Source organism: Macaca nemestrina, chromosome 12, assembly GCF_043159975.1.
Source record: "Macaca nemestrina isolate mMacNem1 chromosome 12, mMacNem.hap1, whole genome shotgun sequence".
Classification (NCBI taxonomy): Eukaryota; Metazoa; Chordata; class Mammalia; order Primates; family Cercopithecidae; genus Macaca; species Macaca nemestrina.
This window is the reverse complement of record NC_092136.1, coordinates 111,251,684-111,277,547: the sequence shown is the minus strand read 5'-3', so window position 1 is coordinate 111,277,547 and position 25,864 is coordinate 111,251,684. Positions and strand designations below refer to the sequence as shown.

General features: G+C 46.5%; 1 protein-coding gene across 1 annotated transcript; it reads left to right on the top strand.

Moving 5' to 3' along the window:
• On the top strand, positions 1-25,864 carry LOC105493631 (POU class 2 homeobox associating factor 1). The gene is made up of 5 exons (XM_011761445.2): positions 1-268; positions 20,377-20,507; positions 21,522-21,564; positions 21,649-21,914; positions 24,767-25,864. The coding sequence occupies exons 1-5, from the start codon at positions 253-255 to the stop codon at positions 25,079-25,081; spliced, it is 771 nt and encodes a 256-aa protein (XP_011759747.2). The 5' UTR covers positions 1-252; the 3' UTR covers positions 25,082-25,864.

The window sequence follows — 25,864 nt, the reverse complement described above, 5'->3', positions numbered from 1 at the left end:
CTCTGGGCCGGGGCCTCTGGGGCGCGCACAGTGGGGTGACAGGCAGCCTGGCTGCAGAAACGTTGCACCCGTGCCTGAGGTGGGAGGATGTGATGACGCGGCCCACGCAGCGGGAACCCAGGCCTTTAAAAAGCCCAGGAAACAGCCTCAGCGCAAGCGGTGGCTCCACTGGAGGAAAACACACCCCGGTCTCACATTAAAGAAGCCAAACTGTCGGCTTCAAAGAGAAAAGGCAACATCCTGTCACAGGCCATGCTCTGGCAAAAACGTAAGTGGTTTGGCTGTGGCTGTCAGACCCAAGCCAACGCCAGCAGGGCCGGGCGATCACCGCTTGGCCTGGAATTGGGGAGTTGGTGGTGGAGGAGATGGGGTCACGGGGGGAGAGAGGAGGGGGTCTAGGTTCCAAGCCCGGGAGTGGGGAGCGGGGAGGTGGGCGGGATGGAGCCTGGTGGAGAAACTAGCCTGTCAGAGGTGATGCTGATTTTCCAGGCTGGAGGGGAACGAACTAGTGTTCCAAGGTGGGAAGGCTCAGGGTACCTCCGCTTCTGTGCATGAATCACTGTGGTGAAGAAAGGGCAATTTATGATTCACACAACAAAAGCCAGATGTGGGATGGGTTTGGTGTTTGGAGGGAAAAGCCATGCAGTTCTTTACAGGAGGGGCTTTATTTCCATAAGTAGTGGCTCTTCAGCCTGCTGTTGAATTCCCTGGGCCTGTTTCTAGCTGAGTGACTTAGCTTTCTGCCAGGGCGTGACTTGTTCCTGTGGATACCCTGGGAGGAGTGGAGACCTGGCTTGGTGAAGCATGTCCTCACTCGCTCCACTGTCTTGCCTTTCGTCATTCTTTCTCCCCCTCTGTGACAAGGCTTGTCTATCCCACTGCAAAGGGAGCAGTGGGTTTATCTTTGGCCTTGATTTTTATCCCTGGAGTTGGACGGAACAACTGTGAACTTTATTTTTCTTTATGTGGACCAAACAGTGACTTACCTTACTAATAACTGAAATAATACAGATTATTTACAACATTCTTTTCATGAGGTAAACGAAGTCAACTCATCAGCTCTGAGAGTTGAACCTTATTGGGGCTTAGTTCTATACTTCCTCAAGCAAGAAGAATGACAAAAAATTGCTCTTTCTCTTAAAGATTCTTAGTTCCTTAAAATGGCTTTTAATTAACTTAAGTACGCTGTGCCTCAAGCAAACTTAATATAAGAGAATCTAGATTTACAGAAAAAGATAAATTAGGGAGTATGTTTATTTTATGGAAAGATACTCAATTGGATCCATTAAAGTTCTGAAAATATAACTTCATTGATTAAAATGTTACACTGTCACCTCATCACCAATTTACTCTCTTTGCTTTATATCTTATGTAAATTTCTCTGGAATTAAGCTGCTTAACAAGTAACACAGAAGAGTGATTTCAAAATTTCTCAGATTGTGAAGACCCACCATTGTTTGCTATCAGTAAGATCCATTTTTTAAAAAATAAAGGGAAATGAACTTTAATTTGGGTTTGAGAGTTATGGACTCCTTGCCAGATAACTAGGAATATTCAAGAATGGTTGGCATGCAATTCTTACCAACAGGCGATGGGGCAGCGGCAGCCTATCTTTCATGGGACCATGGCAGCTGACCCTGTTGTGAATGCTCTGTGGATGAGAGCAGGTGGGCATTCATTTCTTTACTGGGGGCTCCTAAGCATCTGTGTGTCTTTACACTTAGGGCTGCATCATTTGATTTTTGTGTGAGCCCCTGGAGGGAGTTTTGCCTCAGCTCCTGCCTTCTATGAGCAAGTCACTTTCCTTTTTCTCAATCCTTAGATTTTTCGTATGTGAAGTGGGGGTAAAAATCATACCCACTCTGAGGACCTACCCTTAGTAAGTGAGGTGCCACTGAAGTCATGTTCATTGCTCTGTCTGCATCAGCCTCTCAGCCTCTGAGATATGAGTTGCTTCCCTGCATTCACAATCTGCCATGTTCTCCCCTCTTGGTTCCGTACTACATTTTTTCGTTTCTAATTCCTTCTAAGAGATGAACAGACTTTTTCTTTGTGTGTGTGTGTGTGTTTTTTTTTTTTTTTTGAGACAGAGTCTTGCTCTGTTGCCCAGGTTGCAGTGCAGTGGTGCGATCTCAGCTCACTGCAACCTCTGCCTCCTGGGTTGAAGTGATTCTGTCCCCTCAGCCTCCCTAGTAACTGGGACTACAGGTGCCTGCCACCACACCCAGGCAATTTTTTTGTATTTTTAGTAGAGATGGTGTTTTAGTATGTTGTCCAGGCTGGACTCAAGTGATCCACTCGCTTCGGTGAGTGCTGGGATAACAGGTGTGAGTCACCGTGCCTATCCCCCAATTTTTTTAAAGGGGATGCTGGAGGGCATGCTTCCTGCTCACACTCTGGAGACCAGTCAGATACAGCAAAACTCCATTGTAAGGGAGACCACATTGTAAGCTCATCAATGGAATAACTGGGGTGAATGTTTCCCCATGTTCAGATGAACACGAATCAAAATTATCTTGAATTGTCTTTTAAGCCTTAAAGGAAGAGTAGGAGAGACCCTGGGCTCTGGACCCATCCCCTTAGCCCGAACCCAAGTATGTGGTATAGAGGGCACCTGGGTGACTAAACCCTGTGGGAAAATCAGTAAAAACAGGGCAGCAGGTCAGCCCACTTAGAATCACCCGGTGGAAGGGCAGGGTTTGAAATCAGACACCAAGAGTGCTGAAAGGGCACTTTCTTTTTTCAGAAAACACCCTCGAGGCATGAGCTGAAATGACTGTACTATGGGGTTCTGGAAAGGGTTAAGAAAACATTCACTTTGTGAATGTTACCTCCTCCCTACCTAGCCCATGACCCTAGTTTGTGGACTAAATGTGAACCCTGGCTTTTGGTTAAGATTAGAGCATAACGTGACAAAGCCCAGAACTGCTGGCACAGAGAAGTAGAAATCTTCAAGCCCCAACCAATGGGTGTGAGATTTGCTTGATGGGCCAACTGGATGAAGAAGTCACTCCATCTGTAGATTCTCTCCCTGGGTTCTGGACTTGGACCTGCTGGTGAGGTGTAGATGTGAAGCATTACTATCCCTCCCCAGCTAGTCGTGGAAATAGCAGGAACCTTGGAGGGAGACCGGTCTGGGTTTGAAAGTTGACTGTGCAACTTAGTTCTTTTTTGTGAGAAGGAAATTTCCATTCATTTCCTCATCTGGGAAGCGGGAATTCTAATTCTGCCTCCCAAGGTTTTTGTGAGAATTAAAGTAGAGAATGTAGGTAAAATGATAGCAAGTTTCCTGCTAAGTAGTGATAGTGGTGAGTTAGTACCTTCCGTCCTGGAAACCTCCTGTGGGCCCATCTTGAGTGATCAGTGTTATGTTAAATTCGTATAACCTTTTCCACACTTTGATTAGAATAGTTAAAAAGCCACAGTCTATGGGCGCCTGTAGTTCCAGCTACTCAGGAGGCTGAGGCAGGAGAATGACTTGAACCCGGGAGGCGGAGCTTGCAGTGAGCCGAGATGGCGCCACTGCACTCCAGCCTGGGAGACGGAGTGAGACTCCGTCTCCAAAAAAAAAATAAAAAATAAAAATAAAAATAAAAAAGCCACAGTCTAAATATTCTTGGGTGATAGGATATTGCAAAGTTTTCCAAGGATCTAAAATAGGGGTCTGCAAACTATGGCCTCTGTGCCAAATCAGGCCTATCACCCCATTTGTAAATAAAGTTTTACTGGAACACAGCTATGTTTATCATTTGAATATTGTCTAGGGCTGCTTTTGCTACACGGCAGAGTTGTGTAGTTGTGATAGAGACTGTGCAGCATACAAAGCCTAAAATATTTACTCTCTGGCTTATTATAGAAAAACATTGCCAACCTCTGGTCTCAGATGATTTGCTTGGTTCTTCAGGCATTCATTTCCTTAAGATACTCAGTATCCTGGAGTTGTACAATGCCAACACCAATGGAAATAAAACTTGCAGCCAATTCATTAAATAATTTGGACAATGCCCCAAATTGATTTAATTGAATTTCTTCCTTAAAAGTGATAGGACTGTGTATAATAAACTGAACTCCATTTGTTAGAAAGTGAACAAATTCAACAGTTGCTTTTTATTGTTGTTGTTTGTATTAGGGAATAATCTACATGCTAATCAAAGGCAGGCTTGACTGATTTTCTTTGGACTGGCTCATTGTCTTGGTGTCCTGTAGACTTGACCTTGAAACAGGAAATAAATCGTATCCAATTATTATGTCATGGATATGCCTTTGCTTTCAGACAACTTGAACAGAGCAGAGATTTAGGAAACAGAAAAATTAAGGCCTTAAAATTCTCATCAACATAGAACTCTGCTCTCCAGATTTACTCTAGGGTTCCACTAAAGAGCCAGCATTTTTTGGGAGGCAGTTAAAGATAAGTAAAATGTGTATTATACATACAATTTTTGGAAGCCTATCTCCCACATAAATTTAAGCACAAGATATAATGGGAAGGAATTTAGGTTTCTGGACAACCTCTAATATTTCTATTATATGTTACAACCTTTGCTTATTTAATAAGCCTAGTGAGCACCTTTACTTCTTACCAAGTTGATTCCATTGATTCAGCAGTTCTTTTTTTGAGATGGAGTCTTGCTCTGTCACCCAGGCTGGAGTGCAGTGGTGCAATATCAGCTCACTGCAACCTCTGCCTCCGAATTCAAGCGATTCTCCTGCCTCAGCCTCCTGTGTAGCTGAGATTACAGGCACATGCCACAATGCCTGGCTAATTTTGCATTTTTATTGGAGATGGGGTTTCACCATGTTGGCCAGGCTGGTCTCGAACTCCTGACCTCGAATGATCCACCTGTCTTGGCCTCCCAAAGTGCTGGGATTACAGGCGTGAACCACCACACCTGGCCAATTAATCAGTTCTTGCTGTTAAGGGCAAGTAGAATCCAAAAGAGAGACACGAATTCACATGCACCTTCTGGAGGTGAAATAAAGGACAAACGTCAACAAAACACGCAGATTTAATTGGTAAAAGAGCAGATGATGCTCTTGATGGATATTTTACTTACTGCCCCTTACATTTATTTACTAAAGAAAATGCCAGATCTGTCCTCAAAGTTACTGACTCAGAAGTTTTGAAAGCTCTCTTCCAATTCACACTTGAGATTCCGTTCTTTCATGAGGAACCAAAAAAAAAAAAAAAAAAAAAAAAATCAAGTTTGCCTACACTTGTTCATTAAATGTGTGGACATTTAATTCATAAAGAAGTCTTGTAAATGTTTGCTTTTAACTTTCCCATTACAAAGTAAGTGTTTTTTCCCCCTTTGACATCTTTCTAAAGTAGTTTATTTTCCCTCTTAATGAAGATGTTCACCAATTTCTTATTCTGAGCCAACCAAACCAAAGTTGGCTAACTGATTATGAACATTAACATAATTCTCACCTTTACGAAATGCTTAGTAACACTCTAGTTTTCTCGTTTTTGTAGAACTGCTTGACAAAAGTGAGCCTACCTGGGATGGGGAGGCCTTCTCTGAAACACTCTTGTCCTGCTTGTGTGATGCTGGGGACAAAGCACTGTCCTTGAAGGCAGGAGCCAGGGTTCTACGTTCCATTCTAAAGATAATTAGGTGGGAGACCTTAAGCAAGCCACCTAACCACTTGGGGTCTCAGATCTTCTAGTGTTGGAATGGACTTGCCTTTTCCTGGCTAATTTTCCTAGAGATTGAACTTGATTGAGGTTCTTTTCCAGCTCTAATTGCTGAGTTTTCCTGAGTGTTTATATAAAAAATAAATACACATTTTAAATCAGAAGTCCTTAATTTGATAGATGGGATTCTTATGTCTGCTTAGGTAGCGTTTTTCCACCTTGGCCACACACTGGAATTCTCTGAGGAGATTTAAGAAACACAGATGCCTGGATCTCAACCTAGAGCTTCTGATTAAATTGTCCCGGGCATCGGAGGGGAGCTGCAAATGCCTCCCAGGGGGGAAGGCTGAGAACTGCTGACCTGGAGGTTGAAATGGATGGCTTCTAATAAACCTTTGGGCATTACTAAGAGCAGAAGAATGCTCAATACGTTTATCAGTGATAAACAAACATCTTTGGGGGATGGAGAACTTATTTGGTGCTATGCAGTATACAAAATGTTCTGTTAGATCAGTCTGGATTACATTTGATTGCTGGTGAAGAGACCTGAAATAACATAGATTTAAGTAAGACAGTGGTGTCCTTTCTCTCACATAAAAGAAGTCCACAGTACGGTGTTCAGGATCGTATGGAGTCTCACGGTGCCAACATCATCCCACACTCCTTCTGTCTTTCTAATCTGCTGTCCCTGGCATGTGGCTCTTGTCCTCAAGGTTTTTTTCACAGTTGCCATTGTAACTCCAGCCATCACATCTGTGATCATCACATCTTCGGACAAGAAAGAAGAAGAAAAGGGAACAGCAAAAGATCATGCCTCCCAATTGCTGCCCCTTCTCCCTGCCCAACACGCAACTTCTGCTGACATATGATGCCATTTCTACCCACAAGGGAGAACAGCATAATTGTTTAACTGGGCACCTTGCCACCCTCCATAATGCAGGGGTTGTTAGAAAGGAAGGGAAGGCGGATGTTGAGTGTAACAACTGCCAGTCTTCACTATGCGTTGAGTGCATTATCTCATTTAATCCTCATGAAAACTCCATGAAGCAGATTCTATTGTAAGATCCATGTTATAGATGAGGAAACTGAATCATGAAGATTAAGTTAATAACTCTCCCACAAAGCAAAATTCATCTGAACAGACCTCAAGTGTTGGCCTGCTAAGCTGTCCTGTCTGCCTGCCACAGTGCCTGTCTCACTCACAGTGCTTAGGAGGTACTCCTGGTAAAAGCACAGGCCTTCCATGTCAGATAAGGGACCAATGGCAAAATGAGGCCTGCAGACGGTAGTTCATAACATTTACTTCAGCTTACTTGTTGAAGAAAATAAGGCTCTGCTTGCTGCTGTGCCTCCTCTGGGGGACTCTTTGAAGACATTTTAGCTACAATAAAAGGTTCAGAGAAGGACCTAGAGTTTGCCCCCAAATAACCCAGCCCTACTGTTTTCTGGGCAGTTTTAGTAGAGAGCCCGATGTGGCAGGCAGCCTTTGCTGGGAGCCAAGGCTTCTGCCTCCTTGGCACTTCCTTCACTCTGAACTTTCTAGACTTTGGAAAAGTCAGACTGCTCCTTCATATCTGCGTGTCTGTGTGTGTGTGTGTGTATGTTTAGGTGGGGTATGGAGAGTAAGACGTCGAGAGTAGGGTTTAACTTTGAGTTAAAGAGTGACACTTCTGTTCTTTCTTTGCCTTTAGTAGTTACAGTTTAGCTTCTGGGGCAGGTGGATCTGAGGTTGAGTCCTAGGTTTATGCCTTTCTGGTTGTGTGACGCTTTCCTCCTTCTGCCACCATTTCTTTATAATGATGCACCAGGGGTGTGACTCTTACTTTACGGGATTATGATAGGGGTTTTCTGCTGTGCTTGGCATTAAGTAAACACTCAATAAATATTAGTTGCTGTTATTATTTTCCCATTCTGTCACAATCTACCTCTGAAGACAAAGGTTATGCCGGCTAATTTTAGATTACAATTTGTATGTCTTCTGAGTTCTGCATTTCTTGTGAAATGGCAGGCCACATATCTCCAGTCTTACAACTTGTAGTGGGTTAGTGATCAGGGTTACTTCTGATGATTAATCTGACCATTCTGTGATCAAACTTGGAACTTGGGTCACAATTTTCCTACCGACCTTGTAAGGTAGGGTGGCGGCAAGGCTTGTACTGACTGGCAAACTTGTGTTTGTTTTTTTTAATTCACAAGATTGGACTGAGTGTTTGTAATCCAGTTGTGAGCAGAATGACACTTGAAATATGCAAGAAATAGATACCGAAAACTGAAACAACAATGTGTGGCCTCCTTTTCTTAGTAACAGTTTCATTAGTACCACTTTCTGGGAAGAGCTGGTCACCAAAAACTTATAAACCAGAATCATTCTCAGACCAGGTGCTGGGACAAAAAAGGATTTGACCAGTCTTAAATTAAATTACTTTTTAATCCACTAAAAAGAGCCATACGTTTCACTGGAAGAGAGCAAGCATACAGGACATTCTTAAAACTTTCCAGGACTAGGAAATGCTGAGGTGACAGAAAGGAAAGGAAAGAAGAGAGGCAAGAGAGTTGACAATAGGAGCAAGTCTTAATGTTAGATGAAAGGCACACCAATTCAGGAAGGAAAGGAATAGAAGGAAAATCAACCATCTCTTCATCATCCCATGCAGGTATGCATCCCTCTAGGCATCCATCCAATAATGGAATTATTTCCAGCTAGAGAAACCAACCAATGAAATAAATGATCTCCAGCAGAATGTGGGGACGATCGAATCAGGGAAGATGTCATGGAACATATAGAATGGGTTTGGATCCTGAAGAATAGATGGTAATCAGACTTCTGGCTTAGATCATGGCGTGTGCAGATGTATCTTAGGACATAAAATATTAGCACTGGGAAGAAAATCCAAAGATATCTAGGCTGATATCTATGACATTTTTGTTACAAACTCCCTTATTCAAATCTAGTGTAGAACTTCAGTATAAGAATAAAAATGGTGCAGTTTTGGGGGAATATCTGGAGCTCTGATTGCTCACGTTCCCTCACATTTCCCTGCCATTCTCACTCTGTTGGCACCTGCATGCACCACAACTATATTCCAGGGTTCTTCAGATCACAGCTGGATGCCCCTGACCTGGCCAATCTACCCCTCTTTTTAGCAAGATCCCTGCTAGCTGGTTACAGAGAGTGGCAGTGAGTGGCTGTGAAACATGTTGCATTGGTCTTCATCAAACTTTGAAGCTGTGAAAACTATGTGTTCAGTCTTTGTGGGTCTCTTGTGAATAAGGAGGGGGTAAATTCCTAAAAAACTGACCAAGTGACTTCTTTCTCAGGCTTGAGACTAACAACCACTCCCCTTCTCCTATGTCCATCATAAAGGAATCCCTTGCATTATGAGAGCCATTGGCTAGTAAAGCTGAACATTATCCAGAAAGCTCCTCTTGACCAGCCGTGTTGTCTCTCATGAATCCATTGTTAGGGCTACTCTCACTCACATAGGCTGCACCCCAAGCCACCATGAACCTTGGAGCTTGGGCAGTTGGGTCTGACTCCAAATACAAAACTAATGCTGGGGTCTGAAGAGTCCATCCTCCAAGGAATTGGTCCTTACGTGATGGTCTCAGGAAAAGTTAATTTTTTTCAATAAAGCTCTCTTTGGTCTGGAAAAGCCAAAATTAGATATTGTTTGAATCAAGGAACAAAAAATCGGATATCCATCTGCCTCCTCCAGCTGCCTAACCACAGGTTATTCCCATCCTAGCTTGGTGGGCAATTCTAGATTCAAGCCTTGATCTAATAAGGAAAGAGCCAGCCCTTTCCTTTGCTCCATCCCTCACTGGGGTGCTGCCTTGTTATAGAATTGGGGTGGCCACTGGGGTAGGTAGACTCTCCTCATTCACCTTCTGATCTGGGACGGTAGGTCTGGAGCTCTGTTTAGGCCCTTTCTCTCTCCTTCTGATGCCCCACTCTCAGCAGAGCTGAGGCAATGCCAAATATGTAATCCAGGAATCTGCTTTGCTCTACAAGGTGATTAAACTCCCATCTATGGGCACTGAAGAGCCCTCCCTTGCCCATTGCCACATTTCTATTCCATATGCGATATGTGCTCCTAGGTTTCTAGCCCCCTTGAAGGAGTATCTACAACACAGCCTCAGCCACGGCTGTGTCCCTGGCCTTTAGGCGATATGTATAGGTTCCTTATAGGGCTACATCTGAGGTCAGGACAAGGGAATGCCATCATACTCTGCAGCCCACTCACTGCCATTCACAAATATCCAAGGTTTTCATTTCTAGTCATCCTTTAAAAACTCAAATCTGCTGCAAACCTAATCTTCTGGTGACTGCTGAAGAAAGAAGTCTTCTGCTCAGCTCATGGTATTTTTTATACAAGGCCATTTCCAGGGTTTGGCATCTCCTGTCTAGGATTGCTGTATGAAAGCGAGGTCTTTGACCAGCCCCTCTGCAGCATCACTGGCCTCCCTGTCTCCTAAGTGGGGGTATCTTGCTGCCTGGGGATTCCAGGTACCTGAGAGATGAATTCCAGGAGCATAGCGAAGGCAGGTAGAGACACGCCTTGCAGGCAGCAGAAGGCCCTGGGTATGCTGAAGACAGAGACATTCAGTATCAGGATGTAGCTGAATGGGGGCAAGTTAGGTCACTGTGCCAAGGCTACTTCTCCGATGACAGATGGGCCATGGATTGTTGGCTGAGATCAAAGGAGAAAAGGCTGTTTGTTGGGAGCACATTATGCACCAGGTGTTTCATTGTGTTAATCTCCTACAGTTCTCATGATAACCCTTTGAGACGGTTATTATTACTTTCATTTTGCAGATGGGGAAACTGAGGCACACACTGGTTAAGTGATTTGCCAAGAGTCACACAGGTGATAAACAACATAGCAGACTTTCTAAACAAACTATAGAAATGATCCCTGAAAGTATAGTCTTCATAGCAGACTCTCTAAACTAGGTCTAGTCCCAAACTATACCACACTGCTTCTCAATGACAAGGATTTTAGTGTTGCACTGCGTTCTTCTTCTCCTCCCGGTTGAAGAGTGCCCTCAATTAGGTGGAGGCAGGTTATGACTTCATCAAGGGTAGCTCTAGCCTGGCACAAAAAGCCTCTGCAAAGTTGAATCTTAGCAAGTCACGCTCGAGACTCAGCATGGAAGCTCTGAAACCTGCTGATTTCCATTTTAGAATCTGAGTTCCCCGGACTCCTTTTCTCTTGGTGGGCCAATCAGCCAAGATAGGATAGGACCAGCTAGTGACACACCCTTAGGATTCGCTCAGGACCTGTCACTTAGAGTGTCTGGGACAAGGGTCTGCTCATGGTGTGGCCTGAGCCTCTGGCCCCAGACCAGCCCCTCTGCATTGGAGACAGAACAGTCATATCTCTTGCACTCTTCTCTATACAGTCTCTACAGACTTGGGGCCCCAATTTGCTGCTTGTTCAAGCCTTACTAAACCAGGTGTAGGTGGAAACTATCCAAACAAGACAGAACCACTTCAGTTCTGAGGCAGATGCAACTCTGTCACAGTTTGTAATTCTAAATTTATTTGTGCAATTATTTGATTAAAGGCTGTGTACCCCACTAGGCTAGATTGTAAGCTCCAAGAGGGCAAGAACCTCATCTGTTCTGCTCAGCAAGTACTTGCTCAGTGAATGCTCTGCCAGGGGTCTCTTGGTCTTGTCCCCTACCCTGGGACACAGTGTATCTGCGATGGGAACCCTTTCTGCTCTGGTGACCCCAGTTTCTGTAAAAGGCAGGCAGATGCAGCTGCTTTCTCAGGTGGACCTGTCCGCTGTCATTTCAGTCGAAAAATACCAAAAATAAAACCTTGCGGGGAATTGTTTGGGTCTCTCAGTTCTCGTCACTCCTCATGTGAGAAGGCTGCTGACAAGGTTCTCGTGGACTGATCTTTCCTCTCTTGGCTGGGCAACAGCATTTCTTGGGGAAATTGGCAATTGAGGGAGACTGGATCAGGGTAGTCCAAGTCCAGACTTTAACTGGAGCAAGGAGGGTTAGGACGGGGCCAGGAATCATTTGATGATTGACCTGCAGTGTCACTCAGAGAAATAAACGGGACTTGCCCGGGCAGGGACGAGGCAGGCAGTGAGGCGGAAGTGGACTGCACTTGGAATCACAGGTCCTGGGCTTGGTTGAGGACACTGTTATTTATAAGTGTAGTCCTCGGGCAAGTCACTGAACATCTCTGAGCATCTCTTTCCTTCTCGGTAAAGAAAGGGAGGGGAAGAGGAATACGTTGTAGTGAGGCCCCATCTGCAATCATTAGCATCAAAATCTCTATGGAACATCATGCAAATAGGAGTGTGGTGATTTCAGAGTTCCGGAGAGTTAAGAATGTGACCAGGAAACACATGGACCTTTGCCACCCATTCATTCAACAGACCTGAGTCCCTGGGAACAGAGAATGGGTACAAACAGCCTTTTGCGCTTGACCTGATCTGCAGGAGGCTCAGAGGAAGGGAGATGTGGTGTGGAAGGTACGGAGAGTGCCGGGGAAAGGATCTCTGGGAGTAGTGCCTGTGAGGGAAGGGTTAGAGGGCCGCTGCCACGTGGAAACCTCTTGCACTTGAGGCCTTTGGCTGCCCCCACCTGCGGTTGTGGGGTGGGACACCCAGAAGTTTAGGGACAATCCAGGTAATCCTGAGGCCTCAGGGTGTAAATGCTCAGGTCTGAGCTTGGTGGAGATGGGTGGTCTCCTGTGGGTCAGCGGGCTCTTGACTTCAGCCTAACACAACCTAGAGGGATCTCTGTGTGACTGCCCTGGGGGTCCATTCCCTGCTGGCTATGACGTCCGTTAAGTAGGAATCACTCCGACCCTAGACCACTTTGGTCTGGGGCTCTGTGGCTCTAAGACTGAACAACCCTCTGCTGTCACCCCCAACATACCTTAAGAGTGTCCCCTGGGTCCCATTGTCAGGGCTGCTCTTTCTAGGTCCTGGTGGCTTGCCTAGGCCTGGGGAAATTCTCAATGACCGTGGCCCCTGGTTCAGCCTTTCCCAGGGGACCTTCCTATGGTTAATGAGTGAGCTCTTTGGGGCTGATGGGAAGGGATAGTCTTTTAGAATGGGGGACACAGGGAGGGCACATGCCACTGTCTGTTCCTTTATCTTCTCCACCCAGACCAGAGAATGTGAGGTCAGCCACCATCTTTGTGATCTGATAAAGGCATCCCAGCCTACCAAGCAAGACATTACAACTTCTTCCCCGGCTGTCCAGCAGCCTTGCAGGCAACATCAAATTGTACTTCAATCATGGTTCCCCTTTCTCTCATGTCTTCCAGTCACCTCTAAAGCCACCATTTCCCCCCTGCTGTCTTTTTCTCCTCTGTCCTGGGTATCATCCAGATTGCAGGATATATGAGTGATGTGTTTGTATTTCCTGGCTGCAGGGTCCTCTCAGCTCAAATGTTAGTGAATGGAAAGCCTGCGTTTACATGCATATGGGATTTCTTTGTTGGCCTACATTAAAAAACAACAACAACAAAAGGTAAACCACAATGTAGTATAAATGAGCGGGAAAGCCTTTCTGTAGTGTGTCAAGTTCAACCTTTGACCAAACCCCAACTTCTTTCTTCCTGTTTGGAAAAATATCAGCCATTGTCCATGAATGGAAAGAACAAATTTGAAAACTGACTCAGACCGTTACCGTAAGAAAAGCATCCACATTAGTGTTTCAGTTAAAGATGTGAGTAATCCTTTAGCCAACTGGAGTTAATGTTCTCTAGAAGTCCTTGGACCACAAGCACAAACAAAATTCTTTACATGAAAATGTAAACAACTCTTTTTTTTTTTTTTTTTGAGACAGAGTTTCGCTTCTGTTGCCCAGGCTGCAATGGTGCGATCTCGGCTCACTGCAACCTCTGCCTCCTGGGTTCAAGTGATTCTTCTGCCTCAGCCTCCCGAGTAGCTGAGATTACAGGCTCCTGCCACAGCACCCAGCTAATTCTTCTATGAAATGTAAAGAATTCTTTATATGAAAGTGACAGGTGCCAGCAACTATTGTGACTTGATTTTCAGTTAGAAGCCAGGGCAAGTTTATTGGCAATAGTCTTGAATTCCTATTGTTCAATTAGTTTTGCTACAAATAAAGAGAAAATTATATTTCTTCTCAGTGGGTCTTTTTTTTTTAAAAAAAGAAAAACAAACAAACACTGAAGATTCAATAGCATAAGATATTTCTGGTGGTTACTTAGAGTGATCAATAGTGTGTCACTATTAATAGTGTGTCACATGTCCTTCTGGGCTAGGAGTTTTTATCTTTCAAAATGGCCTTGTGTGGCTACAAGGTTTACCTGTTTTTTAGGTAAGTTCCTAAAAAATTGACCAAGTGACTTCTTTTTCAGGCTTGATACTAACAACCACTCCCTTTCTCCAATGTCCTTCATAAAGGAATCCCTTGTATCATGAGGGCCACTGGTTAGTAAAGGTGAGAATTTTCCAGAAAGCTCCTCTTGACTGTCCGTGATGTCTCTCATGAATCCATTGTTAGGGCTACTCTCACTCATGTAGGCTGCACCCCAGGCTACCATGAGCCTTGGAACTCGGGCAGTTGGGTCTGACTCCAAATACAAAACTAATGCTGGGGTCTGAAGAGTCCATCCTCCAAGAAAGTGGTCCTTACATGATGGTCTCAGGAAAAGTTATTTTTTTCATAAGGCTCTCTTTGGTCTTGAAAAGCCCAAATTAGATAATGCTTAAATCAAGGAACAAACAACTGGATATTCAGCTGCCTCCTCCAGCTGCCTAACTACAGATTATTCCCATGTTATTCCTATCCTAGATCAGATGGGCAGTTCCAGATTCATGCCTTGATCTAATAAGGAAAGATACATTCCTCTCCTCTGCTCCATCCCTCACTGTGGTGCTGGCTTGCCGATTCAAGTTTCAACCAGTCAGTTGTGAATGGAGGGTACTCTCAGTAGGTGAGATGGTGGGACGGAAATGCATGCTTATCCTGCAGCCCACCTCACCATTAGAGCAACTGTCTTAACTGTTGTCCACTCCAGTGCCTGGCCCTGGCAGCTCATGGGATGTCACAAGAGGACAATGGCTGGGAGAAGGGCCTTCTCTCAAGGGTGCCTTGGAGGCTGTTTTAGGGAATGACTGGCTTCTGACATGGGCTGTCTTAAAGTTACCCCAGAAGAGAAGTTACCATTGACCAGGCCCTAGGTGTTTGCTTAGCTCAGAGCCATCAGGAGGGACTTACCTCCTTAGATGAGTAGCTCCTGCACTGTGGTGTGAATGTGGTCTGCAAGGTGTCATTAAATAAACAAGTGCTGACAATTTTGCATATTTCCTGGGTGATATTTTATTATACTTTCATCAAGGAACTGGAGAACCATATTTATTTAAATCAGGACACTCCATATGTTCCTAGCTTGGTGCAAAGCAGGCGCAAATGTCCACGTGCAGCCAGGTTGCTGGCTGAAGTGACCAGTTTGCTTGAGTTTTCATGCTCTGCACTCTCCAGCAGAACAGCAGCTGCAGGACTCTTATTTTTGTGATGTAGAGCATGTCTGGGTGTGTGGCAGGGGGAACTGAAATCGTCTCTGCTGACTTTTTATACCTACAGATTTTGTTTCATTGCTCATTTTGGAAAAGGGAAGCCCTTATAGGGGCCAAATTGATGGTTTTTCTGTAAATGATTTTTCCCCCCCTCAAACTCCATTGGCTTGACTTCCAGTGGTATAGAAAGGCAACATGGTGAACTTCTCAGCCCGAAAAAGGAGATTTCCAATCAGGGCCGAGAGGCTCATGCTAAGGTGGAAAGATTTTCCTCCGTGATGGACTCTTGGATACCCACAGGAGACTTAAAAGGCCCTCAGACCACAGGATTAATGGTGAGAAAGCTTCGGGCTTTGAGGTTATACTACCTGGAGCTACAAGTTAATTGGGGGGTTATTAAAATCTCTGGAGAACTCGACTTTGGGAAATTGGGTTTCTATCTTATTATTTCAATCTCCTGGTTTATTTTCTTTGGATGTATTATTATTATTTTAAGAAATTTATTTAAAAAGTTAAAAATATTTCTTTTACGTATTACAATTTAGTTGTTTTAAAGTTAATTCAGGGATCCGGGTGCCCCAAGGTGAGGCAATCGTGATTTTAGACACACTTTTTTCCTCTCCCAAATTTGTATTTGTGGGCTCCGTTCTCATGCTGGTGGCAGTAGGGAGCTCGGTGTTTACTGTGGAATTAAAAATGTTTATTGTTGCTGCACATAGGTTGGTGTGAAAGGTACCAACTACAAGTTTCAACTTGCAAAAACACTTGGCTGTTGGGCTCCTTTGGAATCGTCTTGAGGCTTCAGATTCTGATGTTTCATGAGCACTTTACAAAGTCACTCTGAGAAGCACCCTCCCTCTTACCTGCTCAGTTGGAGTCAGTTACAGGTTTCCTTGGCAGCTGACTGTGGACACATGCCGGGCAGTCAGGAGACCCTTGGGAGCTGTGGGAGTCCTGCAACGGCAATAGGAAGAGGTGGGGACTTAGAGATTGCTCCACATATTGTCTGTTGTGCCAGGGCACACCTGTTGACACTGCGTTCCAAGGAAGTCCAGACATTACAGGGTGATACTCTCTGTCCACAGCACCTCTGTCAAGCGCTCTTTGTTAATTGATTTAGAAACAGTAGGAGGCAGGAAGCCCTCTCTTGACAAGATCCTGGAAGTACCCAGCTGGTCCCCTTCCAGCCAAGTGTGTGGTGTGTCCACTTTCTGGGAGGGACTGGGACCAGCAGGTCTTTGAGCCCTTCCTCAGAAGTGTACATGCAAACGAGAGGGGGCTGAGCCATACACCTGTCTCTGAGATGGTCTGAGCTATGTGCATATGAGATTGAGCCCTTCTTGTCCCTCAGCTGAATTAAGATGGTGACCACAGTGCTCAGACCCCCAAGTAACCCCATTTCCCAAATTTCTTTTGAGTACACAATGCCTCAGACTGTACTTTATGCCTAAGGAATAGCTGGGAACCCAACTGAAGACAAGTGTGAATTGCAGGGTATGACTGAACAGAACTGATGTATGCAACAGCATGCACAGAACTGGAGGACGTTATGTGAGGGGAATAAGCCAGGAACAGAAAGACACAATTCTCATACTCTCACTTGTATGCGGGAACTAAAAGTTCACACAGTTGAACTCATGGAGATAGAGAGTAGAATGATGGCTACCAGAAGCTGGGAAGGGCAGCAGGGGGAGTGGGAGTGGGGATGATTAATGGGTACAAAAATATAGTTAGATAGAATGAATATGATCTAGTATTTGATAGCACAACAGGGTGACTATAGTCAACAATAATTTATGGTACACTTAAAAATAACTGAAAGTGTAATTGGATTGTTTATAACACAAAGAAGTGACAAATGCATGAGGGGACGGATGCTTTATCTACCCGGATGTGACGAGTATGCATTGCATGCCCGTATCCAAATATCTCGTGTACCCCATAAACACATACACTGACTATGTACTCACAAAGTTTAAAACCAAAAATGCTGATGTGGCCATGGGGTGAGCCTGAGAAAGAGTGAGCAGAGTGTGGGAGGGCAGGTGCCCTGTTTGCTGACAAGTCAGATCGTACCTGGGGCCTGTGGTCATCCCTGGGCACCACCCAGCAGTAGGGAAAGTGGCAAATGGAACTTGTGCAAGAGTGACTCACCCAGAAGGAACGTGGGGGGACTAAAACCATGTCATTTAGAAATAGCTGAAGGAATGAGAAGTCCCTTCAGACCTGGGGGGCACCTGGTATCTCTCCTCAGATGTGGGAAAGGAATATTACTACTAATACTCATGATAACAGGAGTGCACATGTATTAAATGCTCTGTGCCAAACTCTATTCCAAACACTTCACATGCAATTCTTAAATTACCCTACAACATACATACCATTATGATCTTCACTTTATAGATGAGACAACTGTAAATGGATTAAGAATTGTGAGTTTCATTAGAAGGTAGTGGAGGGAAATACGACGCGAGTTACCATAAGTTAGCCTCAGTAGGAGGAAGAGCTGTCTGACATAATATCTCCCCAAAAGGAAGGTGGAAAAGGCTGGAGGGAAGAGAATTAAAACCACATGTATCGAGCATCTACCCTATGCCAGACATGGCCTTTGGAGCTCCCCATGTATTATTTCGGTTAATCCTCACAACCACTGTGTGAGAGAAAAATTATTATTCCCGTTTTACAAATGAGGAAATTGAAGCCTAGAGACATTAAATAAATCTAAGAACTTTCCACCAGTAAGTGACAGCCCAGATTTGAATACAGGTAGGTGTGGCTCTCAAGTCTACTGTCATTGGTGTTCAGAGCAAAGGTGGAGGTGCACTGGTGGCCCCGGACCACAGAACCAGGCTGGTTCCCTGGCTAGACACTCCCATGGCAGCCTGAATTTCACAAGTTGTGACACATTCATCTGCTGGTAACTTTTGTTGCTTGTCTTCCCCATTAGACTGCAAGATCTGCGTGGGCGGGGGCTGCATGGGTCCTGCTCAGCGCTGTACTCCTAGGCACTAGAAATATTTGAAAGAATGAATGAACACCAGTAGAGATCTCTTGTTCAGACTGGGGAAGTTAAAATAAGGATAATGAAACTGCTATTGGGATGTTATCGGGAGATGCTTATGTTAAATTAGGAATGAATTATCAATGGTTGTAATCCCAGTATATTTTCAGAATTACCTGAGAGATTTTTTTTTTTTTGAGACAGAGTCTCACCCTGTTGCCAGGCTGGAGTGCAATGGTGCGATCTCGGCTCACTGCAACCTCACCTCCCAGGTTCAAGCGATTCCCCTGCGTCAGCCTCCCAAGTAACTGGGATTACAGGCATCTGCCACCACATCCGGCTAATTTTTTGTATTTCAGTAGAGATGGGCTTTCGCCGTGTTGGTCAGGATGGTCTTAATCTCCCGACCTTGTGATCCACCCACCTCAGCCTCCCAAGAAAGATTTTTATGCATACAGATTCCTAGGCCCGTATCAGCCCCCTAGAATCAGACTCTCCCGGAGCAGGACCTGTACCTGCACATTGCATCATTTCCCGGTTGATTTGCTACCTGGCCAGCTGAGGGACCTTGGAGGATGGGTCTGAAGTCCACTTGTGATACTGGGATTCCTGACCCCCATCATCTGCCCCTGGGGCTCACTTCCCACTTCCTGTTGCCTCTTCCCACTTCCTGTTGCCCAAGCTTCTCTCTGCCTTCTGGGCTTCAAGGCCAGGCCTCGCTTGTGGCTGGAGCCTGGAGGGAGGTCTGGTGCCGAGTCAGGCATGGGACCTTATCAGCTGGGTATTTACTGAGCAAAGTTCAACCAGGGCAGCGCTGGAGATCCGGGTTTAACAGATACCTAGGCTTCCGGGACTTTGATTCAGAGCCCAGGTCCCTGGGGCCCTTATCGGTGGATAATAATGGGCTCCCTGTGGAAGTCCTGAGGGCTAGTATTTCTTGGCTTACCCAGGCCTGCTCTCTGAGAGCCCAGGGCCCCTAGGCCACAGGCTGTCTAGGTGGACAGCTTGTCGCTTCCCAGCCACGGCTGCTTTTCAATTGCTCTCCCAGGCCAGGAAGGGCCCTATGCACTGGCTCTTACTTGGGTCAATGCTTTGGTCTCCTGGCTTTGATGGCAAGAGGGGAAGGAAACCTTCCCTCAGCAGCAGGTGGACACTCTCTGGCCCCAGGGCACATGGATCACCCTTGGGTAACTGTCCCATGCCGTGGAAGTCACCGAGAACCTGGGAGCCACTTGCCTTCATCCTAAAGGTGTAGGAGAGGTGAAGGGAAGACAAATGGCAGCATGTCTTAAAGAATCACCCAATAGATTAATCAATAAGTATCAACTGAGCTTAAAACGGATGGGCATGCCACTGGGAAGATATGGAGAAATAAGGTACAAGAACTCCCTTGAGACGTTTATAATCTAGTTGTGGGTATAAGACACTTCCATCAAAAAGAATAACTGTTACATAACTGAATTTTTTGAATGTCTATGCTGTGTTTATTTGAGGCATATACTGTTCTACCAATATGCCACATCAGGTGACTTCTCTCCATATTCCTTTGACAAAGAAACTGAAGATTAAGAGGCACAGAGACGTTTAGAACTTGCTCAGGAACACACAGCGAGGTGGTGGCAGGGGCAGGATTTGAGGCCTGTGCCATCTGGCTCAGAGTCCCTGCCCTTCCCACTGTCCCCTACTGCCACCTGATGAATACTAATCAGATCTGGAAATGTTTGAGAGGCTGTAGAATGTGGAAATTCCTCAGGCTGCAGGGGTCAAGCAGGACGGCTGCACTTGGGTTGGGTCAGCAAGAGTCAAGAGGTTGGAAGAAGTGAGAGGGAATTCTGACCGTGGAAAACCTCAACCACAGATGAGGAGGTGAGACACGCAGGAACACGTAGAGAACACAGACAGACCTTCTGGTTGGAGTCAGGGTTTGTGTAGTAGAGAGTGTGCAAAGTGGTGAGAAAAATGGGTTCGGATCTCATTCTGAAGGCTGCCCAATTCTAGAATAAGAAGATGGGCCTTCGTTGTCTGGGTGCAGGGGGCCTACAGAAGGTTTGGGAGTAGGAGGAGTGACAATGCTGGAGAAGCATTCTAGGAAGTGTCACGTGATTCTCTGTGTTCAAGCACGACTTAGGGGAGCAGACAGATCCATGAGGAGATGAGCACTTTGGGGTGCGGGCTCGTCTGAGAAGGACCATGGGCTCCAGGGACATTGCTTTTCACAGCCACAGCTCCGGAGCAAGCCCCCGCCCCGGCCCGGCCATACGAGGGCGTCCGCGTGAAGGAGCCAGTGAAGGAACTGCTGAGGAGGAAGCGAGGCCACGCCAGCAGCGGGGCAGCGCCTGCACCTACGGCGGTGAGAGTGTGTGTGTGTGTGACAGGGTGTGTGTGTGAGACAGAATGTGTGTGTTAGAGATAGTGTGAGAGTGTATGTGTGTGTGAGGGAGTGTGTGGGTGTGTGTGAGAGTGTGTGAGTGCGTATGTGTGACAGTGTGTGAGAGTGTGTGTGTATGAGTGTGACAGAGTAGTGTGAGTGTGAGAGAGAATGTGTGTGTGTGTGTGTCAGAGTGTGTGAGAGTGTATGTGTGTATGAGGGAGTGTGTGAGAGAGTGTGTAGGAGAGTATGTGTGAGAGAGCGTATGTGTGAGCGTGTGTGAGAGTGTGTGTGAGTGTGACAGAGTAGTGTGTGTGAGTGTGAGAGAGAATGTGTGTGTGTGCGTGTGTCAGCGTGTGTGAGAGAGTATGTGTGTATGAGGGAGTGTGTGAGAGTGTAGGAGAGTATGTGTGAGAGAGTGTATGTGTGAACGTGTGTGACAGTGTGTGTGAGAGTGTGTGTGAGTGTGTGTGAGTGTGTGTGAGAGAGAGTGTAAGAGTGTGTGCATGTGAGAGTGGTGTTTGTGTGTGTGTGTGTGTGTGAGAGTGTGTGCGTGTGTGTGCAGGCAGACGGGTTGGGAGGTGACCAAGGGGATCAGGCAGGAAGGAGTGCAGGTTGCATGGTGGAGGCTGCCAGGCATAGAGCCAGGGTGGAGCAACCGGGATGAGGGATTGGGACTGGCTCAGTTGGCCCACTGAACACAGCTACTGTCAAGGCCTGAGTGAGCGAATGACTCATATACCCTGGTGTGAGTTGGGGGCTCACCCTGAGAAGAGGAAGACACCAGCTCCCTGAGCACACAGACTTCCTGCTAAATGGAAACACAAATCCCTCAAGTGTAGGTGGTGATGGTTGGGATACCGGGTGGAGTGTTTTGTTCTAACCAGAGAGTTTCCTATCTTCTACTCTCCTGCCCCGAGGCCCTCTGGACAAGTTCCCTGCACAGGGCCAGTTGGCAATGGCTAAACACTGACCCTGGTCTCCTCTCCCCTCTAGGTGGTGCTGCCCCATCAGCCCCTGGCGACCTACACCACAGTGGGTAAGAGTGCCCCGTAGCCCTGGTGGCCCCCAGGCCTCTCATCTGGGTGGCATCTGCAGTTCTGAAATTTCCTTCTTCCCACAGGTCCTTCCTGCCTGGACATGGAAGGCTCTGTGTCTGCAGTGACGGAGGAGGGTGCTCTGTGTGCCGGCTGGCTCTCCCAGCCCACTCCGGCCACCCTCCAGCCCCTGGCCCCATGGACACCTTACACCGAGTATGTGCCCCATGAAGCCGTCAGCTGTCCCTACTCAGCTGACATGTATGTGCAGCCCGTGTGCCCCAGCTACACGGTGGTGGGGCCCTCCTCAGTGTTGACCTACGCCTCTCCGCCACTCATCACCAATGTCACGGTACGTCACACAAAGGCAGAGCTGCACCCGCCCATGCTGAGTGCACCCTTTTAGAACCAGCGCTGAGTTCCCAACCCTGATCTTCCTTGCTATTGATTCTCAGGATAATCAGGTCATCAAAGCTTGCCTTGTCCTCCACGGAGGCCTGCTCTGATTCTCATTTGCTGAAATATCTTTCACAAAGATGTCTCACAGCCTCTCTTGTCATCCTTTCTGCTCCTCAGGACTGGGGAGGTCTTCTCTGATTCCCTGTTCTAAATCTCCCCAGCTTCCCTGCAAGCAGTGAGTCTTGGTGTTGAGTTGAAGTTTTTAGTGAATGGGGTACCATGTGAGATCTACATGGGGTCTTGTGTTGGAACCAGGCTTTCCTTTCTATTCAGATAACTTAGGGAGTGATCGTTCACTTAATAATGGGACTTAACAGAAGATTTCTAGGCTGAACAACAGGTGATATTTTTGATGGCGTCAGACCCACTTGTGGGGTAATTTTTTAAAGTTCTGTCTCTATTGTCAGATTGCCTGTGTTCAAATCCCTGCCCCTTCACTTATTAGCTATGTGACTCTGGGTTTAGTGACTTAAAACTCTCTGAACCTCAGTGTCTTCATCTGTAAAATGGGAATACCAAGAAAAGGGTCATTGTCAGGATCAAATGAAATAATGCATGTGGAGGGCTTAGCAGTGTCTGGCATACAGAAATCACTAATATGTATTAGTTATTATCATCATATCAAAATCTGCTAACATTAACTAAGGGCCTGATGGGAAAGGAAGAGCCTCTTCCCCCGGGAGTGAAGGAAGGAGAGGAAATAGATTTATATTAATGGTGCCTATTTGACTAAAGGAATGGGAATTTTGCAAGTGTTCAAGGGCAAAAAGACCTGTGGTTACAGCTGTATTCAGCTCCAGTCCAGGGAAACCGTGAGAAGTAGAGCTTGGCCTTCAGCAGTCCCAGAGCCCACCTTCGATGGTGGAGCTTGCTTTGGTCCACCTTGTCTCCTCCATTTCCCTCCAGGGTCCAGTGTCATCCTGATGCACCTGCCCCTGCCTCCAAGCACCTTCTATGAAAGGCCTGCAGGAGCCCTTCCATCCCAGGTCCACCTGCTACCCAGCAAACCAATTTTGGAGGCTGGATGATGATAGATAAGAAGGAGTTAATCCAACTCCCTCTCCCAGGCACCTCATTTCCATGTCAGGGAGCCTGGGGAGAGGGTGGTGGGTGGAGGACTCATGGTTTCCAGCCATTTCATTACCAAGGATTCCTTTCATTGTTTATCCCCTTTCATCATTCCCACGTTTTGCTTTGAAAAGTTCTGTATATCAAACAAACGGTATTTATTAAGAATTAATTTATTTGTTTTGCCATTTTGTGAATTAACTCATCAAAGCTGTCTAGAGCTATAAGTCCACACTCCTGATCAGCAGAGATAAGACCTGCTGTGGTGCTGAGTGGATGTAATTCTATTCCCCAGCAAATAAACCTATAGTTGCAATAGATTTGTACAGGTGTATGACTGGGAAATGTAGAATTTCCATCTGGATTTTTGAAAGCTGGGAATAATGAGGCTTTCCCGGATTCTGTCTGGTTTCAGGACACTGGGATAGGGACCACTGGCTTACACCTCAGTCCGGATTTTGGAAGGCTGGAAGGCCTCTGAGACCATTTCCAGCTCTATCATTCTATGCAAAAACACCCTAAAATCTTGCTACTCAAACTCTGGTCCCTGGACTGGCCACATTGGAGTCCCCTGAGATCTGATTAGATGTGCAAAATCCCAGACTTCTTGTGCCAGAAGCTGCATTGTAACAAGATCTGCAGGAGGTTAAGAAAAGCCTTGCCCTAAATGATTCTAACAGTTTGCTGTCAAGACACACTGACAATAGGAGCAATATGTGACAGGAGAGACGGGGATGGTAGGGAGAGATTTTGGCCTCTCTCTCATGAATCCATGCAAAGAGCATCCTCTTCTATCTGCTTTCCTCAAGTGTGAAAGAGAAGTAAGAATCCAGGCCCCGCCTCTGTTGCAGGCCTGACCTGAGGTTTGTGAGGGAAGTCGCCCGTGCAGGTGAGAGGTATGACTCGTAGAGCAGGCAGGAGAAGGATTCTAACCCTTGGAGGGTCATGGTGGGTGCCCGTAAGTGGGACAGCGATGGAGATCAGCTCAGAGACAGAGGAGCAGGAGGATGTGGAAGGCACCAGGCAGCAGCAGGAAGCAAGGCCAAGTTTGCTGACAAAGCAGTGAGTGCTTCCCTCAGCTGGGGATGGCCAGGCTTCCCCATGCTGGCCATTACTAGAGGCGACAGAACTGTGTTGGCTCATGGGGACCTCTAAAGCTGTTGTGTGGAGCCTGGACTGTCTTTGTGTCTGGGCAGGGTAGTGGCCACCTTCCAGATACAGCTGCCAGGCTATGGTTTAACATGTATTTTCACAGATTTTAAGGTGCATTTATTTTTCACATTTTAAGATCTCTGAAATAGAAATGAATTTTGTATTCAACGAAACCTGGAAAATCCTCTCTAATTGGCTTAACCCAATGAGTTCATTACTATTTGTATTCTATTTCGTAGATGAGAAAAATGAGCCTTCCAAGCAAGAAGTGGCCTGAGCAAAGACATACAGCTAGGAAGGGTCAGGGTTGGGGCTGCGGTTGAAGTCTGCCTGGCTTCTTCCTTGGGGGTCTGCCTGGCTTCTCCCTTGGGGGAGACTTTGAGCAGGAGGAGGTGGAGTCCCATGAAGTGAGAAACCAGGAAAGGGCAGAGTTGAAGGGGGAGATGGAGACCCCTCTAAGGGCAAGGATGGGTGGGTGGGTCTCCCAGGGCTGCTAACCCTCTGTCCTGTGTTTCCCTGTCACAGACAAGAAGCTCCGCCACGCCCGCAGTGGGGCCTCCGCTGGAGGGCCCAGAGCACCAGGCACCCCTCACCTATTTCCCGTGGCCTCAGCCCCTTTCCACGCTACCCACCTCCACCCTGCAGTACCAGCCTCCGGCCCCAGCCCTACCTGGGCCCCAGTTTGTCCAGCTCCCCATCTCTATCCCAGAGCCAGTCCTTCAGGACATGGAAGATCCCAGGAGAGCCACCAGCTCACTGACCATCGACAAGCTGCTTTTGGAGGAAGAGGATAGCGACGCCTACGCGCTCAACCACACTCTCTCTGTGGAAGGCTTTTAGGGGTGGCTCCCACCTGAGTCCTGTTCCCTGAAACTGGGATTTGAAAATGAGCCTGGAATTGAGCCCCGAATTCAAGCTTGTTTGGAGTAGTTATTTGATAACTACACTTTCTACACACAGCTAGTATTGTAGACTTGTAAACCTTCCTTCCCTTCTTCCTTCCCCTCCCTCCCTCCCTCACTTCCTCCCTCTCTCCTTCCCTTCATCCTTCCCCTCCCTCCCTCACTTCCTTCCTCTCCCTCTCTCCTTCCCTTCTTCCCCTCCCTCCCTCTTTCCTTCCCAACCCCTTCCTTCCTTTTCCTCCTTCCGTCCCTCCCTTCCCTCCTTCCTTCTCCCTTTCCTTCCCTCCCTCCCTTCCTCCCGCCCCCTCCTCTCTCGCTTCTTCTCTCTTCCTTACTTCTTTTTTCGATTCTGTCCCATTTTGGGAGGTAATTATAGGGATTTTAGCAATAATGTTTTATGTCAAATGTTGCCAAGTCTGTGGTCCATGGGCTTTCATTTCTGTCACATTTCATTTCTTGGAAAAGGCTCCCTTTCTCCAGTGTCTGCTGAAACTTCTTAGGGCCACTCACACCCTCTGTCATTTTAAGATGTATGCGGTGGCCAGCAGGAAGATCAGCCCTGACAGCACCTCCTGAGAAAGGCAGCCAAGGGCCTACCCTGATGCCAGAGTCCTTGAGCTGTCAGTTCCCACAGTTGCTCCTTTGTTTGCTCTTCTCAGCATCAGCCAGATTTACAGTTTGGGCAGCAAAATCGCAAGGCCTGGGGCTCAGGGTAGTAAGG

Coding starts and splice junctions, on each gene's coding strand:
- LOC105493631 (XM_011761445.2), top strand. Junction 20,508..21,521: donor CAGCGCCTGCACCTACGGCG/GTGAGAGTGTGT, acceptor TCTCCCCTCTAG/GTGGTGCTGCCCCATCAGCC. Junction 21,915..24,766: donor CACTCATCACCAATGTCACG/GTACGTCACACA, acceptor TCCCTGTCACAG/ACAAGAAGCTCCGCCACGCC.